At 54.3% G+C, this 17,423-nt stretch overlaps 8 protein-coding genes across 8 annotated transcripts; 4 read left to right on the forward strand and 4 right to left on the reverse strand.

Moving 5' to 3' along the window:
• Positions 1-25: 25 nt before the first annotated feature.
• On the forward strand, positions 26-2,588 carry ACRALDRAFT_1078668 (uncharacterized protein; the record flags this gene model as incomplete). The annotated part of the gene is made up of 8 exons (XM_071018799.1): positions 26-286; positions 360-446; positions 508-901; positions 974-1,267; positions 1,460-1,629; positions 1,694-1,789; positions 1,842-2,031; positions 2,100-2,588. The coding sequence occupies 8 exons, from the start codon at positions 26-28 to the stop codon at positions 2,357-2,359; spliced, it is 1,752 nt and encodes a 583-aa protein (XP_070879751.1). The 3' UTR covers positions 2,360-2,588.
• On the forward strand, positions 2,551-2,987 carry ACRALDRAFT_205362 (uncharacterized protein; the record flags this gene model as incomplete). The annotated part of the gene is made up of 4 exons (XM_071021679.1): positions 2,551-2,581; positions 2,713-2,748; positions 2,774-2,909; positions 2,951-2,987. The coding sequence occupies 4 exons, from the start codon at positions 2,551-2,553 to the stop codon at positions 2,985-2,987; spliced, it is 240 nt and encodes a 79-aa protein (XP_070879752.1).
• Positions 2,988-3,660: 673 nt separating this feature from the next.
• Positions 3,661-5,254, reverse strand: ACRALDRAFT_1059514 (uncharacterized protein; the record flags this gene model as incomplete). Its single annotated transcript, XM_071016046.1, has 1 exon — positions 3,661-5,254. A coding segment is annotated over one exon (1,424 nt), but the record flags the coding sequence as incomplete, so codon positions are not given.
• Positions 5,255-7,531: 2,277 nt separating this feature from the next.
• ACRALDRAFT_1073538 (uncharacterized protein) lies at positions 7,532-8,731 on the forward strand. Its single transcript, XM_071018113.1, has 6 exons — positions 7,532-7,806; positions 7,873-7,925; positions 7,985-8,094; positions 8,161-8,254; positions 8,333-8,444; positions 8,516-8,731. The coding sequence occupies exons 1-6, from the start codon at positions 7,609-7,611 to the stop codon at positions 8,561-8,563; spliced, it is 615 nt and encodes a 204-aa protein (XP_070879754.1). The 5' UTR covers positions 7,532-7,608; the 3' UTR covers positions 8,564-8,731.
• A 1,522-nt stretch (positions 8,732-10,253) lies between these two features.
• On the reverse strand, positions 10,254-11,619 carry ACRALDRAFT_1059512 (uncharacterized protein; the record flags this gene model as incomplete). Its single annotated transcript, XM_071016045.1, has 2 exons — positions 10,254-11,474; positions 11,530-11,619. 2 exons carry the CDS (start codon positions 11,617-11,619, stop codon positions 10,254-10,256), a joined length of 1,311 nt encoding a protein of 436 aa, XP_070879755.1.
• A 1,585-nt stretch (positions 11,620-13,204) lies between these two features.
• ACRALDRAFT_2094871 (uncharacterized protein) lies at positions 13,205-14,338 on the forward strand (the record flags this gene model as incomplete). The annotated part of the gene is made up of 2 exons (XM_071022692.1): positions 13,205-13,324; positions 13,415-14,338. The coding sequence occupies 2 exons, from the start codon at positions 13,205-13,207 to the stop codon at positions 14,336-14,338; spliced, it is 1,044 nt and encodes a 347-aa protein (XP_070879756.1).
• A 41-nt stretch (positions 14,339-14,379) lies between these two features.
• Positions 14,380-14,875, reverse strand: ACRALDRAFT_2015711 (uncharacterized protein; the record flags this gene model as incomplete). The annotated part of the gene is made up of 5 exons (XM_071019813.1): positions 14,380-14,402; positions 14,441-14,469; positions 14,508-14,596; positions 14,656-14,792; positions 14,818-14,875. 5 exons carry the CDS (start codon positions 14,873-14,875, stop codon positions 14,380-14,382), a joined length of 336 nt encoding a protein of 111 aa, XP_070879757.1.
• A 45-nt stretch (positions 14,876-14,920) lies between these two features.
• On the reverse strand, positions 14,921-17,243 carry ACRALDRAFT_1078663 (uncharacterized protein; the record flags this gene model as incomplete). Its single annotated transcript, XM_071018798.1, has 2 exons — positions 17,060-17,243; positions 14,921-16,984 (listed from the first exon to the last, which is right to left on the reverse strand). Exons 1-2 carry the CDS (start codon positions 17,204-17,206, stop codon positions 14,921-14,923), a joined length of 2,211 nt encoding a protein of 736 aa, XP_070879758.1. The 5' UTR covers positions 17,207-17,243.
• Between the last annotated feature and the right edge of the window lie 180 nt (positions 17,244-17,423).

A 17,423-nucleotide genomic window follows, 5' to 3' on the forward strand; every position in this document is an offset into this window, starting at 1 on the left:
ATATCGGTCCCCCATATCCGTCAAGATGGACGCTCTCTACAACTCTACCGCCAAGGACGCTGCGGCCGAGGCCACGGCGAACCTCCTCAATGGCGTCCGCGACATTCGCGTCGCCTATGCCGTCGGCGCCGTTGCCTTTACTGCCCTCCTCCTCAGCGGTTTCGAGGCTGGACGTAAGATCCTGAGACGCATCATGTGGTTCTTCGATGGCCTGCTCGGCGGTGCCCCCCATACTGTCGACCTCCCTGGTCCTCCAGGCCTTCCCATCGTCGGAAACCTTCTCGATGTGAGTTTCTACATATATCCCCATGACATTACCTTTCATCTACATCGACTAACATGGAGTGATCTCTTTTCAGCTGGCCGATGGTCACGTCCCGAAGATCGCCGAGTGGACTAAGAAGTATGGCGATGTCATTCGTGTCTCTCTCGGTGAGCGTGAGGCGGTATGTTCTCTATTCTCTTTTCCTCGTAATACAGACATAGGACTAATTCACATGTTGGCAGGTCTTCGTCAACAGCCACGAGGCTCTTGCCAAAACCATTGTCAAGCAGGGCCCTGCCTTCCAGTCGCGTCCCACCTTCAAGCTTTTCCACAGCGATTTCGCCTCGTCTGGTATCTGGACTGTCGGCACATCACCCTTCAGCGACCGCCTTGTCCGCACCCGCAAGGCTCTCTCTTCCCAGATCGCCCCTCGCCTCCTCCCCATCTACACTCCCGTCATCCACCCCAAGCTTAAGAAGCTCATCGGCGAGATCCTCACCATCAGCCAAGGCCCCGCCGTCGACATGGCCGAGAAGCTTCACCGATTCGGTACCGGTCAGGTCTCTGAGCAGCTCATGGGAATTGCTCTCGACGATGACATGGTAGGAATGCTCGCGACCAACGAGACCAACATCTGTACGTGATCTCTCCATCATCCATGTTCGAAAAAGCAAGACGACACAGAAAAAGACTAACAATTGATTACAGTCCGTCAGCGCACCATTGGCTCTCCCGCTCGTGACTACATCCCCATCATGCGTGGCGCCGGGTGGATCCGCTACGTGGCTGGAAAGGCTCTTGGTATCAAGAACTGGTCTTTCGATGAGAAGGAGGAGCAGGCCCGCACCTACCGCAAGACCCAGCAGGTCTACATCCAGGAGATGTTGGGCGGCCTCAAGGAGCGCATTGCGAACGGCGACGAGACTCCCTCCATCCTGGGCAACATCCTTCGTCAGGGTCTGTTGAAGGACGAGGAAGTTCTCCTGGCGTCTTACACCGGCAGTATGTCATGTCACCCACCCACCGCACCGCCTCCTGGCGTGGCCCACACACACCACAGACACCTCCCCCCACTCTTTTCTTTTCACACCCCTCTCTTCATATTTCCACACCACTCCCTTTCCGACCCTTGGCCCTCGTCATGAAAAAAAAAACGCTTTGAGGAATACCATCTAATCAATGTTTCGTCAATAGTTGCTGCTGGCGTCAATCTCGGTTACTCTCTCACTTGGATCGTCGGCTACCTCGCCAACCGGCCCGACTTGCAGCAGAATGGTTATGAGGCCATCCGTGAAGTCTACGGCGGCGAGCCCCCCAAGCCTCACGAGTACGACCGCGTCGAATATGTCAAGGCTCTGCACACCGTTAGTGTCTCCCGCCCTAGATGTCGTTGACTTGCACACAATCTCACCATGATGAAATTTACAGGAAGGCTCTCGCATCTACACTCCCGTCCGTCTTGGTTTCCCTCGCCAGACCCTCGATGGTGCCGAATATGAAGGCGCCAAGATTCCTAAGGACATGGTTCGTCTTACTGAAATCACCATGGAAAAAACATGACTAACCATGTGCGCAGCTTGTCATCATGAACCTGATGGCTGCTAACCGCGACCCCGTTGCTTTCGACCGCCCCGATGAGTACCTGCCCGAGCGCTGGCTGGAAGGCCGCAAGGGCCGCACCGACATGCTTGGCCAGGCTGGTGAGAAGCTCGGTGTTACCCATCTGACCTACGGTTGCGGTCGTCGTGTCTGCCCCGGCATTGACAGTACGTTCTTCTTCCTCATATTTCGCGACACTATAACCACGAGCTAACCTCCCACCCCCTCCTTTTAGTGGCTAACCGTGGCCTGTACTCTACTCTCGTCCTTCTCCTGCACTTCTTCACCTGGGAGCGCCAGCCTCTCTCCGAGGAGCAGAAGAAGCACGTCTTCCCTCCTTTCCGTGCCGAGCGCGAGTGCTCTCTGGAGATGGACGCCATCCGCGACACCGCCACTCCCACCGAGGCCCAGGCCATTCCCTGGTCCGCCGGCATCAAGTTCAAGTGCCGTGACCCCGAGGCCCTCCAGGCCTGGCTCGACTCCTCCGAGACCTAAGCGCTTCATGACGTGAAAAGGAAGAAAAGAAGAAGATACGAAACAGGCAAGATAGCTCAATGGCGTCGTTTACGGTTTATTATTGCTGGCATCACTTTACGCACCCCCCCGAAAATGGTTTGATTGTATCTCTCTCCAGACCTTGTGTTTGAGTCTTGAAACGTGTTTATACAGAGCAGTGACATTTCACTATGGAACGGATCAAATTTGAAATTGAAACGGGTGGCAGGTTTTTCTTTTTTTTTTTCCCTTTTTTTTTTTTTCTTTGGACGCGGAGTATAGTTCCGAAAAAATACAATTCTGATATACAACGTTAATACTCCATGTTCTTGCTTACCGCAAATCGTACACAGTCCACTATCTCCTCATATTAATTCCATGTCAACCAGGTATGCCTGTTGATGCAGGGGGTAGGAATGCCGGCAGTGGGGCAACATCCCGTGTCCCAGCCGCCCCTCCATAATACAGCTTCGGTATTATCCGATTCCTTAACAGGCAACGAAACACCGAATGCCGCATTCCGGATGCCGGTCCAGGCAGAAGAGCTTGAGTGCCGGTATCCCGTATAAGCCCTGTCTGGTATCCCGCAAGCTCTCATCTCGTCGTGTACTTTAAAGTACCTTCATAGCCATTCTTGGTGCCTAGGTAGGTGGTACTATAAATACTTCCGCCTCTCAGTACGTACATACCTATGTGCGTTTAAACGCCTTAGGATATAACAGAAGTTCCAGGATTTGACATAAAATAAAATATATCTATAATACTTGTAAATCCATAAATGTAAGTATTAAAGCAGAGTAAGATGGATTATATATTGTCTATATGTATGCTAATAAATCATCCTATAATGTGTACGTTGAGTTGTATACTGTATGCATGTCGGAGTAGGTAGAGACTCGTCGGATTATGGGTATAACCTGATCGGGCTCGGAACACCTTCCTAACAAGGATAGGCGCGCTCGGGATACTAGTGTACACTAGGCAGGTCTTATGCGGGGTACTAGTACTCCCAGAACTTCTGGCCCGTCCATTTTCCCTTTTCCGCTTTCGGTCTCTTTACCGTTTCCCCCGCCGTGGATTTAGAGTTTCCGTAGTTTTTTTCCTGCCTTTTTTTTTTTTTTTTTGTGTTTTTTTCCCCCCCTGAAAAGTCTTGTATATTTCGTTACATCGTCTCGATCCCTTCCTTGGTCATCAAGGACAACTATGTATACCGCCGCATTCACCCAGAAAGAACGGTTGATTAGCAAACAAAGATCTATTCTCTCAACTGCAACAACTTACTTCAGTAAAATTGATGTCTACAACGTATACCTAACAAATCCATGTCTAATTCTAATCATAAGCGATACTGTGTTCATGCTGTAAGGTAAGCGCAATAATGTCAGTCGTGTAAGATTGCCTTCATGTCCTTGTTCGTGACCCGTAAAACATAGCCCCTTTTTCATGATTTTGATCCACCGAGCGAAAAAGTTCAAACTTTCCGCCATTCCCAAAAGTGTTTCCACATAGTGCGTCTGCCAACAACCCTTGCTGCTTCGTTTGTGGATCCCAACCCGGCATCCCCAGTATTGGCACCATCCAAGTTTTCCGTCTTCATTCTCGCAATCTCGTTCAGTTCGCCGACCTTCCATCCCCGGAGGAACAAGATACACAGAGCCGCAGCCGTGTACATGAAGCCAATGAAGAGCTGCGTTCCCAGGTAATCTCCCGTGCGTCCAAAAATCTCGAGGGCGATGGGCTCGCTGAACGTACACGGCAGAACGATGACGACCCATTCGAGGTTCAGGGCCGACGGGAGATCCTGAAGGCCGACGACTTCCACCGCGACCGGGCCGATGGTGGCCCAGAACGTGCCGGCCACCGTACCGCCGATCAGGGCGAAGAAGATCAGAACGCCGTAGTTTTTCGCAAAGATCCAGACGACAAAGGTCAAGACTGCGCAGAAAAAGGTGGTCAACCCGGCCATGTTGATCCGCCCGATGCTGTCCGAGAAGTACCCGGTGGGTGGTCTCCCGAGCCCCTGGCCCAGATTCAGAATCGCCGAGATGACAGCTGCCTGCGAGGCATCCAAGCCGATTTTCTTCGCATAGTCGGCCAGGGAGAAGACCAGGGCGATATAACCAAGCATAGAGAAAAATCCGTAGCCGTTGAGCAACAGATACTCGGGCCGCTTGAACAGCTTCATGTCAAAGGCCTTGTGTCGGGAGCCGATGATTTTGTTACGATCCCGGAGCAGGGCAATGCAGATGGCGTTCACTACAAGGGCCAGAATCCCCAAGACCCGGAAACACCAGGCCAGTCCAATGGTTCGAATCATGGCTCCAGCCGCCAGGGAGTATAGAAGGCCTCCAAAACCGGACCCGGATGCGCTGACGCCGTTCGCGAGCGATCGCTTGGTAGTAAACCACTGCGGCGGGATCCCGACGGACGCGACAAAGAGGAAGCCCATTCCGATGCCAAAGGCGACGCCCTGGCTCAGGAACAGGTGCCATATGTCGTACGCAAACGACGCGCCGATTAAGCCGCCGGCCTGGAGCACTGCGCCAACGTACAGGGTGAAATGAGTTCCATAGTGGCGTGTTGACAAGGTCGCCAGCGGGGACACGAGCATGGCGACCGAGATGGACAGCCCGCCTACGAAGGCATATTGCAGATACGTCGCGCCGGGGTAGGTGTCAGTGGAGAGGTAGTGTGCGAGGAAGACGCCGTAGGAGGAGTTGATGCCCCAGGTGTGTGCATTTATGAGAGCAACGCATAACGTGCAGACCCAACCATAGCCGCCATTGGGTGGTGGCGGAGGACCTTGCGGTGCTGGTGATTGCTCTTCTGTCTGATTTTTCTCGGTGTCCGGAGGTGCTGAAGATGTGGTTTCCTTGCCGTCTTTTTCGATCATCATGTCGGATTTTGGCGGTACCGTGGTCTGGTCTGAATCCGACGTGTTATCAAGGACCGGCTTGGGCTCCCACATGGTTGTGGTCTTGGTCGATGAGGTCTCCCAGGTGTCGTCGTCGCTGTTAGTAACAGACGTTAATTCTTCTGATATGAACGGGGGAGAAGGAGTTACAACAAAGTTGCGTGTTGCTAAATTAAACGCGACTTTGGTACATTAGGTGCTGGCGGTGTGAAAGGGTAGGTTGTACGTTGTACCTAGTGGCCCGTGGGAAGTGCCTGGCTAGCCTCGGGCCCTCGGAGGACGGGATCTCCATTCTCCTCCTACTCCAACCCCCAGGGGTGCAGGTACCTCGGTACCTCGATACGACGGGCACTTTGCCCTGACATGAGCCGTGTGTACGTTGTACACCCATGCCTTTGCTTCGTACGTTGATGAGTTTTCATGCACCGTACCAAGATTCGTAAAGTGAACAACCACGTGTTGGCGAACAGGGTACTAACAGGAGTGCGTGTGTTTGACACGACGATGGAGACCAACTTCATAACATTGCAATGCAGCACCAGGTTCTATTGGAAACATGGTCCAATTATCCACAGGCTTTGCAGATTGAGCTGCAGCTTTCTGCGTCGTACGTTACCATCAACTCATTATGACAGAATCCATACAATATAGTCCGTATCCCCGGGCCTCCGTTCTCCTACCTACCTAATCTTTACTAGCACAGAATCCCGTGCATTGCCCTTGGAAATAGTACTAACCAACTAGCTATCCTTTTCTCTTGGTTGATGCTGATAAAGTCGACTTGCCAAAATGGTGTATTGCCAGGAGGCGAAGGAACGGTCAGTACAAGCCAGGACAATTGGTATATGAGACACAACGTACGTTGTACATACATGCAAAGTACATGATTAGAACACAAGATGGCGTGCCGGTATCGGATCTCAAGTTGGGCTGGGCCATGGTCTCAGTTCTTGTCCAATCATGATCTAGGCCAAATGGTAGAAACGCGGGTGTCGATCTAGAAGGTGGTCCGGCCCTTGTATGGCTGCGGAAACAGCCGGGCAAATTGGATTGGTCCGATCTACGCGAACTCTCTCCGCGATCAGCAGGCGGGCGGGCCGTTAGTCGTTAAAACAGCTTCCAAAACAGCTGTTCCGGTCCCGGCCTTCACTCGGAGACACGGGCCTCTCAATGTCCCATTTAGCACACCGGGGGGCGGGCGGCACGCGAGGGATTCGATGAACTAATTTAGTGGTTTTCTTAGTCGCCTTTCATCTTCTTCGTCGTCTTCTTTTTTTCTATTCTGGAATTGAGCTAAGATGCATGGCCTCACAGGACCCGGACCCCTAGTTCGCATCCCCATGTTTGTTAGGCAACCACCTCAGTGTTTTCTCTTGGGCTCGCTTCGACGTCTTGGCCATAATATCGGTTAATCTGTTCCATAGGCCGAATGCTGGAATTGCGGGACGACCTCTGTTCAGTAGCACTATCCGGGCCTTGTTTAACCCGATAGAATCATAGAACGAACCATAACTCCAGCATTTTTTTTTTATCTTGCCCCTGCATGCACGTAGTATCACGGCTCTCGGTTGCCTCCATACAATGTGCATAGTACATACAGGTGGTCTCCCCATGCAACGTGAAAATAAATGAGACGACTCTTGGCTGGCCACAAGAACGCCAATAGGGAGGCCGCTGACCCCAATCCAATGCAGATGCCCCGTGTTTCTGGGTTTCTCGGGTCAAATGGTGCCAGGCTTTTGGAGCAAGGCAAGGAGAGCTGGGTCTGTTTGGTTTTGGAGGATATTGTCTTCCCAGACCTTGTAGTGCCAGTACATACGTTGTACTGCCATTCATTACGCTAGAAATCCATGTCGTTGATTTCATCAGTAGGGACTTTCTGTCAACCACAATCCTATCCTTTTCCGCCCTTTCAAATCGATAGCAGTTCATAGCGGACGGACCGAAGAGACCGAGGGCACCCACACGTGGCGCCCTTGGCTACTGGGGATGACATGGGCTACGCCACGATGGAAACATCTTACCACTACCTACCTTGTCCTCACCGATCCATGGCTTTGGCGATGCCTCTGGTACAACTGACTAGTCGACTACCAACGCCCTATTCCTGATACGAGCATGGGTAAGACTACTGGGCTAGCGGAATGTGAACCCAGGGTCTGACCTGGTTCGACCTTCATGAGAAGGGCGACAAGGATCTGAAAATAAAGGATATAAAGTCCATCATGAACGACCGTCCTACTGTCATTGCTCCCCATCCTTCTCAAGCAGCTCATCTCCATCCATTCCCAATACAAGACGATCTTCAGATTCTCGTTCAACTCAGTCCTTCACAATGCGCGTCTCCACCATCTTCTCGGGTCTCCTGGCTTGCGCCCTCGGAGTTTCCGCCTCTCCTACCATCAGGTCTACCTTTGACGCCACCACCCAGCTGAACCCCCCCTCCCATGAGCTCCTTGAATGGACCCCTCCCCAGTATACCCCCGAGTTGATTCCTGCTTTCCAGGCCAAGATTGACTGGGACCTGGACAACGTAAGGGAGTCTCCTTATTCTCTCCATCTGGACCCGAGCTCGTCTTACTGAACCATCTCGTCGCAGAACCACACCATTGAGACCCCCGCTGGCCTTCAGTGCAGCTGGTGGGCTCGCGAGTACGTTGCCATCCTTCCCCTTCTTCCCATCCAGTCCATATAACTAACTCCTCATTTAGGGGCCACTGGTATGATGCCGAGGGCCGCCAGTTTGGTGAGATCCTCCGTGCCAACGATGACGGCATCGTCACCGAGGGAACCGAGCCTGGAACCCGCTTCCTCGAGCTCAGTGAGTAAACCCCAGAAGCCACATGAACCATGGGACAATCTTGTGCTGACAAGCATGTTCCTCTAGTCATCTTCTACGTCGTCCTGCTTGACGACGGCCACTGGGCCTACGTGAAGCACACCGGTGGCGCTGTTGTCCGTCAGTACCAGAACGGTGTTGTGTAAGTCTCCCCATGCTCCTGCTCCCTTCTTGCATTGCGCAAGGCCTTTGTCCATTCCCTCTAACGCAGTGTTTCCAGTCGCGTCGTCACCGACTCCGAGAAGTACAGCTGGCTCAACCGCGTCGACTTTGTTGCTCCCGGAAGCTTCGACGGCACCGAGGTCATGACTGTCAACCACTACTTCCCTAACGTGAGTCTCCCCCTCCCCCCAAACGCACTCCAGGAGCTTCGCAAAGAATGCACCACTGACGCGATATCCAGGCCAACAACCTCCCCAACGGCCTGCCCCCCAGCCACGGAGCCTGCTAAAGCTCCATCTGGCGATGAATCTGAATGTTCTCACCAGTCACTAGGACTGGGTGGGACTAGGCACCTGTAATATAGAGCTTTGTGTGGGTTGCTTAGTCGCACAACCACCTTTGCTGTCTTTTGGGACTAGGGAAGGAAAAGTCCTAGAAATGCCAACATCTTTCTATCATATCTTTGCTGCCCTCCGCCTCGGTCGTGATGTCTTTGACTGCTCAGTGCTGCTCGAAAATTTCAGCTCGCGCGTTGCTGATGACGTTCAGTTCCAACCAGAACATCGAAGTCAAGTCGTTATGGGTGGAGTGTCCCATCCATGTGGTTGTCCCGTCTATGGGGACAGCACATGGCATCTCAACCTCATCTCTGGGATGCGGCAGAGAATGCTACCTAACCTGCGGGGCCTTCAGCCCGTCATCTAGCTTAGGTAATGAGTGGAAGCCTTGAATGAAACATCGTGAACACTCACGACAGCGAGAGTCGGCGGTGAGATTGCCCTGCCCTGTAATTACTTATTAATAAGACCTGTGGAGTGGATACGTTCCGTTCAAATGAAGTAAGCCCTAGTGGCTTGCGCAACCCAACGCTGTGGCTTACGCCACAGGTCGGCACTTGGTGTGGTTCGAATTGCCGATAGATGGTCACGTGCCCAAGTGCCGACATTACTGTACCTTCCTCGACATTCGCTTGTCTATCATCAAATCGTCGGTACCCTCTCCATGACCAAACTAGAGATCTATTGGCGCCCAGAATGCCCGGTGTTCCTCTCCAGCGGCAACCTATCGGCAGCATAAAACCGTACGAATACTTGTTGGAAGAAGCCTCGCTGATCGACTCCAGAACAAGACAATCGACTCACGCGACATAGGCCTTACATATCACAGCCTACCTTGCGCGTCTAGACAATGGGCAAAATCATTTTCGTGCATCTCGCCCCGTTGAAGCCCAACGCGTTATGAACGAATACAGGAAACGGAGCACGTTACGGTGTCGAAGTGACTATCATCGCCAACTTGGCGGTAGCTGGTGATGGAGCGATGTGTACCGAATGTGTACCGTCTATAGATCTCCGATACCTTCCTTGTAGGAGAGATATGACGAGCTGCAGCCTTTTTGTGATTCCATGCCCGAAGAGTCATAGCAAAGTCCCCAGAGGTGCCTCGCCCAAAGAGATGTTGCCAGTAGTAGCAAAACCCACAGACGTGAAATGAAATGGGCGATCAGATGGACCAATTCTGCACCTTTTTCAAGTCGACGACAGAAACTCCACGCCCGCAGCAGGATCAACATCGGTTTATGAACGACTCGGTCGGATGTTTCCCGTGTTCCTATCCTTTTCCTTTCTCCTGTACCGGCATGCACGTTCCTTTGTAAGATACGCATCATCTAAAGCCTACGCATGCCCATCCCATCCTATCCAGTCCCCATATAGGTTGACCCCTGACCGGCCAGGATTTCCCACTCGAACCGTCAGGTTTCTCATTACACCATACGCCATGTCATGCCCTTACATATCGCAGAGAGAAAGCGCTACTCTTGAACCACGAGAGTGTCTTCCTCATCTCGGAATGGTCGTCAAACAGGCTTATTCCCTCAGCCTTCCCAAGCGGATGGGGATTTCGTCCAGTATCCAGGACCGACGAACAGCAGCAGCCGCAGCAGCAGCAGCACGTCTAGCAGAGTCACCTCGAGTCTCCTAAGGGCTCGGTAACTGCCCTTCTTCGTGCATCCTCGACCGGGCCTCTCTGACGAGCGCCTTGGCCTCCTCGACGTCGAAACCGTCTTGCGTTAGTTCCGTCGCCAGCCTATTGGCAGTGGCGTAGTCCCCGGACTCCATGGCATACCGTGCGAGCCACATGCGTGCCTGGCTGGTCGAAGCCGTCACGCCTGTTCCCTCGCGCATTGTCCGTTCCCGCTCCTCGCCGTTCCCGTCGTCGGATCCGGCAGGAGAGTCCTTGTGGACAGCGACCGAACTGCCTAGGCCGCTGGGATCCACCAGATCTCCTTCCTCCTGCGCAACGCAAAGTTCCATGTACGCCTTTGCCTCCTCGAGACTCCCGAGATCGTTGTACATGGTGGCGATCTGGAAGAGGACCTCGGGATCCATGTGGCCGGTCGGTCCCCTGTTGCTGAGGACATCGCCGTTGTCAAAACCGTTCCCCCCTTCGTAGTGCGCGTCGGCCAGGAGCGCTCGCTTGAGGGCTTTGATGGCTTCTTGATTGCGGCCCATCCGCTGCAGGCATGAACCGACAGCCACCCACATCTTCGCATCCCACGGTCTCAGACCCGCCGCCTTCTTGTAATACCATAGACTGTACGTGTGCATCTCGAGGACCTCGTATGTCTGGCCGAGACCATACCATGCTCGGTAGTCGCGACGGTTGACGTCCACTGCCCGTCGATACGATTCGATAGCAGCGTGGGTGTTTTTGAGCTCCACAAACTCATGGCCCATCAGAGTCCACGCAGAGAGACATGTCCTGTCTAACGTCAGGGCGCGGCGGAAGTATTGGACGGCCTTGTCGTGCATGGATAGTAGTGAATAGTAGTTGCCAATGACGATACAGGACTCGGGCCGGAACTTGTCAATGGTCGAGCAGAGGTGGGCAATGAAGGCCAGCTTCGGTCGATATTCCATCACGTAAAGAATGTTCGAATAGTGATCCAGTGAGTCTAGTCGATGCGGGTGCAGAGACAGCAAGCGGCTGAAAAGCTGCTCAGCAGCGACAAGGTCTTTGGCGTGGTACGCGAGAAGGGCATTGCAGGTGAGGAGGAAAGAGGAGGTCGGGAAGATGTTGAGGAGCTGATCTAGGGAGTTGGCCAGCCCGGCGCCTTGTTGGTGGAGCTCAAGCGAGGTGTGGACGTGAAAGATGTACGAGACGATGTTTTGGGGCAGGTGTCGCGATATGCGGTTGAGCTGCTTTCGTCAGCACGAGGCCCATTGGCGGAAGGTTAGATGGGATTTCGCTCACATCTTCGATCCGAGAGATCAGAGAGGTCATTTCGAGCCAGCATCCCCAGTTCATGGGAAACAAGTGAACGCTCCGAATGAAGTAGTCCATGGCCTTTCTCGTCATTCTTTTCTTTGGCAAGCACCATCCCGTATCTGTTGGATACCCGTGTCAGCCCGGTCTGCGCCCAAGGTCAGCAGCAAGAGAGAACGACTCACAGGTACTCGAGCCAGCCTTGACTGCCGATAACCTCGCCGTCGTCCGTTGTCCTTTCTTCAAACCATTTGTTGAGAAAGCGGCTGACAGGAAGCAATTGCTTGTTGACGACGGTACCTAGATCCTGTGGGCCCATGACCATTTCCGAGTCTTCATCCTTGCGCTTCTCGCCAGACATGAATTTGGCGTAGAGCGCCAGGAAGAGACTCTTCTGGCTCATGACAGGCAGGGTGCTGCTAGACGCAAGCGGCACCGTGCCAGCCTTATTTTTGCCCTTGCTTTGGGGGGTGCCTCCGGAGCCATCAAGTTTCGGTTCGATAATGCCAGAGAGGATGGAGTCAGGGAGGAAGACGGCGGCGCAGCGGTCGAACTCGCGACAGTCAAAAAAAGACTTGGCTAGCAGGTACTTGCTGAACTCTTGCGCCTCTAGTTGGGCCTCATCTGGATCTGGATTCGGAGAGAATACGGCTGACATGTGGTCGGCAACGGGGTCGTTCGGTTGCGCATCGTTTGAGGCGACGGGGATAGCGTCTAGAAGCTCGGCTGCCCTGTCAGACTTGCTGTGAGCGACCAAAGGGAGATACGGATGGGAAAGGGAATAGCCATTCCAGACGTCTCGAGGGCTTACCATTTGGCCGACTGGTACAGACACCGCTCCGAGCACTTGACCACTGCGTCTTGCAGGGCGGCTCGGAGCTGTGATAAATCGTGTTCGTTCAGGGACATGGCGATGCGACCATACTAGGCAGGCAGCCTGAACGAGCCACGATGGCGGCAGATGGAGAGGCGCAGACCGACAATCAATTAGATGTGAAGCAATGGTCGTCAGGTCGAGTCTCGAGGAAAATTGGGTATAGAATCGGTCACGCAAGTTGAAAGGAAGAAAAGAAACGTCGAGGCGAGTGTGAGAGTATAACCAGGTTCAAGTCGGACTGATTGTTGCGTCGTTGCTGGATCCCGTCGCAACTTTGTACGGGGAAGACGCGACGCGGGGAGCTCAAGGGTCCTTGCTTGGAAGGAATCACCTGGGGGGCTGGCTGCCACTCTGCGTCAGTCCGGCAAGTCCGGACAGAACCCGGCAGACCACATATCGGGCAAGCGTTACACCGAGGTACCTACCCTACCTAGGTACGGTACGGTACATCATAGGATAGGTGCCTGAGTCTAGCGAATGGACCCCTGAGAATCTTCACCGCTTGCCGAAACAGCAGCGAGTGCGGGGCACGTTTTCTGTGCTATTGTTCTCTTCCTCCTTTTTTACCCCTCGTCATGGTCTCTTTCACAACCTCAACCTAAAAGCGGTGAAGTAACAGACCACACCTTCGCGACATTTCGGTCAATTCAAAAGAGTCAGTCTCCAGAGATTACTGAGAATTTTTGAAGCTATCGGAACATCTTCTCTAACGCTACACTGCCATTATTAGGGTCAGACAGACCGACACCACACCACCCGACAAAGAGCCAAACGAATATAGTCAAGATGGCGCAAAAGACTACGCTCAAGGAGTTCGAGTCCGTCTTCCCCAAGCTGGCGGAGGTCCTGCTCGAGGATACGCAAAAGTACAACTTGCCCAAGGAACAGCAGGAATGGTTCAAGAAGGTAAGTTCTCCCTGTACCTTGGCCCCAAATAGATCAGTCGGCCGTGCATGTTAGTTAACCTGATGCCGTCTCCTTCCTCCCGGCGAACAGAGCCTTGAGATCAACACCATGGGCGGCAAGTGCAACCGCGGCATGTCTGTTCCCGACTCGGTCTCCCTCCTGCTGGGGAGGCCCCTGACCGAAGAGGAGTACTTCAAGGCCGCCACGCTCGGCTGGATGACCGAACTCCTGCAGGCCTTCTTCCTCGTCTCGGACGACATTATGGACGGGTCCATCACACGCCGAGGCAAGCCGTGCTGGTACCGCCAGGAAGGCGTCGGCATGATCGCCATCAACGACGCCTTCATGCTCGAGGCCGCCATCTACAAGCTCCTCCGCCGCTACTTCCGCGACCACCCGCGCTACATCGACCTGATCGAGCTCTTCCACGAGGTCACCTACCAGACCGAGCTCGGCCAGCTCTGCGACCTCCTCACCGCCCCGGAGGACCGCGTCAACCTGGACAACTTCAGCATGGAGAAGTACCGCTTCATCGTCATCTACAAGACCGCCTACTACTCCTTCTACCTCCCCGTCGCCCTCTCCCTGTACATGCTCGACATTGCCACCCCGAGCAACCTCAAGCAGGCCGAGGACATCCTCATCCCCCTGGGCGAGTACTTCCAGATCCAGGACGACTACCTCGACAACTTTGGCCACCCCGACCACATCGGCAAGATCGGCACCGACATCATGGACAACAAGTGCTCCTGGCTCGTCAACCTGGCCCTGCAGCTCGTCACCCCCGAGCAGCGCAAGGTCCTCGAGGAGAACTACGGCCAGAAGGACAAGGAGAAGGAGGCCGCCGTCAAGAAGCTCTTCGACGAGCTGCAGCTCAAGCCTCGCTATGAGGAGTTTGAGGAGAAGCGCGCCGCCGAGATCCGCGAGATGATCAGCAAGGTCGACGAGGGCGAGGGTCTCAAGAAGTCCGTCTTTGAGGCCTTCCTCGCCAAGATTTACAAGCGAACCAAGTAAACCAAAAAAGAAAGGAAAATAAAAAGGAAAATACACCAACATCAGAGGCGTAAGATTGGCAGATCTGGGAGAGATGAAGTGGCCTAGGGAATTGGAGAGGACTGGCTGGGACACACATGACCTGACGGAATCTGAACAATCAACCGCGAGCTGATATTTTCTTTACCACATATGAAGGATAAGCTGCGGGTGAAGTGGGACAAAGTCGGGAACAGCTGTGACGGGGTTCCAAAAGTTTCCATCCACCCATGCGCCGGGCTGGCACCACGATACATATAATAATGGAAAAAAGATTTGAAATCTAAACAAGAAGCAACTATCTCTTCTAAAGCAGTCCCATCCGTCGGGCCAAGTCCAGTTGGGCTGCTATCACCACTTGCGTAGTATGGGGTATCAATCATATCGTCCAAAGCCGTCGGCCCATTATTCCCTTCCCATCTCAATCCCCTCCTCGCTTCATTTTCCTTTGAAACACCAACCCATATCGTTCATCAGATTGGCAAAGATGGAACCGACACGCCCGTCCAGTGAGTGCATCATAAATATCCCTTGGTTTGCGCAGTAAGCCACACGACGTCTTCATCATCCCATCATGGTCCCGCTGCGGCTCCTCGCATCCGGACCGCTCCCGCCGCTTGGGTCGCGGCTCCGCGTTCGGTCGACGAAATTGATCAGCGGGATATCCTCATCGTCGTGGCGGCGGGGAGTGCGCACGGTAGGTGTCCGGGAGGGGATAGCCGGGACGGCGGGGACAGAAGCGGGGTTTTCATGCGAAGCATAGCGCCGGCCCCCGGCTGCGGCCGTGTTAGTGGACTGGCTCCTGGGCCTCGACGACGAAGCGCGCGGCCGGGCACCGCCTGCTGAGGAAGCAGGCGTCGCTGTCTTGGTGGTGGCTCTCCTTGCGAGCCCGTTCAGAGGGGGACTCATGGGCGGAGATACCAAGCCAGACATCATTGCGCCGGGCTGTCGGATTCCCGGGCGGGTGTCCGTTGCCATGCTGATGAGAGGCACGCCCGTCGGTGCCTGGACGCCGCGGCCTTGGCCGTCCCGCCAGTACGATGATACCTCGGGGACCTTGGGAGCAATGTCGAGGAGGGGTCCCGGTCTGCCGCGCTGCTTACCGTAAGAACCGCCGTCCGAGGTGGTAGGGCGCAAGGAAGCGTTGGTCATGGACCGTGCCAGGGGACGCGCTGTGCCAGTAGCACTGGTGCCGAAAGGTTGTGCAGTGGCCGATGATGTTGGCGGTCGCCTGGTGGTATTGCTCCTTCCTGGTCGCCGAGTCTGCTGGTCGATGGCGTGTTGCTGCAGGAGACCGCCGGTGAAGGGGCCCTGAACGGGCGATCCATCCAAGGGGGTAGTATTTGGCTGTCCCGTCGGCGGTGAGGCCGACCCTCGGGTTGTGTGACCCCGTTCGGACCGCCTCGTTGAAGAATGTCGACTGAGCGCCTGATGGTTCTGCAATAAGCCCCCAGTAAAAGGGCCTTCGCGCGGTTCATCCACCGAATTCCGCTCAGCCTGCAGCTTGCGGTCACTGTATGTCTTGCCCAGCAAGCCACTCGACTTGAATTCGCTCTCCGTGGCAAAGACTGCGATGCGTTCTGTCGGGAGTTCTGGCGACCTTGGAGATAGCGGGAGTGTTGGAATAGACTTGGCCGCCGCTACTGCCTCCGCCTGGGAATCAACAGGCTTCCTTAATTTGCCCGGGGTCTCTTTTGCCCTGTGGGTCACGGGCTGTGAGGTCGGATTTCGATCTGGTTCCGGAAGAAAATCCTTGCCGAATTCCTCCATCGGTTTGTTGAACCTTTCCATGTCGAGGAGCGGGCTGAAGGTCCCGATGGTATAGGGGGTTTCATCCACAGATACCTTGAGGCGATGGTGACCGCTCCTGACAACGCCCACGGTTTTGGGTGCAGTCGTCTTATGGCCGTTCATTTGCTGGGCTCTTTCTTTCCGGCCGAGGTCAACTTTCCTGTTGACAAGATACCAGCTTCGCCACGAATGGATGCTGGCCTGGACGTTCCGGGCTACAGCATCATCGTCGGTGCTGAAAAAGTGGATGAAGTTTTCCGTGTTGAGGAAAACGCTGTTCTTCTGCTGGCTCTTGACGGCGAAAACATGCGTCCTAGGTGGCCGGATGTGCTTCAGCATATCGTCTTCGGTGACTTGATAGACGTCAAAGTCGGAGAGGTTACAGAGCACGGTGCAGTCTTTATCGGAAGGCTTGGCATTCGGTTTCTTGTGGGTGAAGAGTTGGCCCGTGTCCAGCAAAGTGACGAGGCGCTTATTCCAGCGTCCCGGCCGCTGGGAGTGGTGGACGGGGGAGTTGACGAAACCAGGCGGCGCGTTGTCGGAACGCGACACAGACTCAATGGCGAGATCGACATTGCGATCTGTCGGGCCGTTGGGGACGATGAGGAGGGAGTGCTGGCTGTCGCGCTCCCAAGAGTTGAGGACGTCCCTGATGCGCTCGTATCGTCGCAGTCGTCGCTCTAAGCCGAAGGAGAAGTAACATTCGACGACGACGCTGGTTTGTGGATCGAACTGGTGGGTCATGAGATTGGCTGAGGAATAGAGCAAGTCTACGGGGGACGTATCAGGCGTCACGGGAAGACTGATGGATGAGCGAAAGCAGCGGATCGTGACTCTCTACAACGGTTGTTAGTGCGAGAACGACTGAAGAGTGCCGTTTACAAGCCTCGACCAAGGCAGACAAAGACTCACGCGTTCTCCCGAGTTGCTAGCCGACGTTGGAGCGTCTGTCTGGGGAACAACCCCGCCACCGCCGGCCTGAATGTACTTCACAGGCTGTTGGGTCGACTTCATCGTGGCGGTTGGCATCGCATGGCCCCGTATGCCGTTTTCTAACATGACCCGCCGGTCTCAGGGAGGCCAATATGGCTCCCGGTAAACTCAGGTAAAGTGGTAGACAAAGTTGCGATTGCACAACTGGCTTCAAGGACGGTCTCTCTATCCCAATGTCAATCAGGCCGCCCACTTCCCGCCGGCCTCGAGTTCTTGAAGTCGCGTGACGTTTTTGTTTTTTGTCTCTTTTCCTTTCTGTCCTCTTTCTTCCCTCTCGAAGGAT

The sequence above is a fragment of the Sodiomyces alcalophilus genome (genome assembly GCF_042370955.1).
Source record: "Sodiomyces alcalophilus JCM 7366 unplaced genomic scaffold ACRALscaffold_1, whole genome shotgun sequence".
Classification (NCBI taxonomy): domain Eukaryota; kingdom Fungi; phylum Ascomycota; class Sordariomycetes; order Glomerellales; family Plectosphaerellaceae; genus Sodiomyces; species Sodiomyces alcalophilus.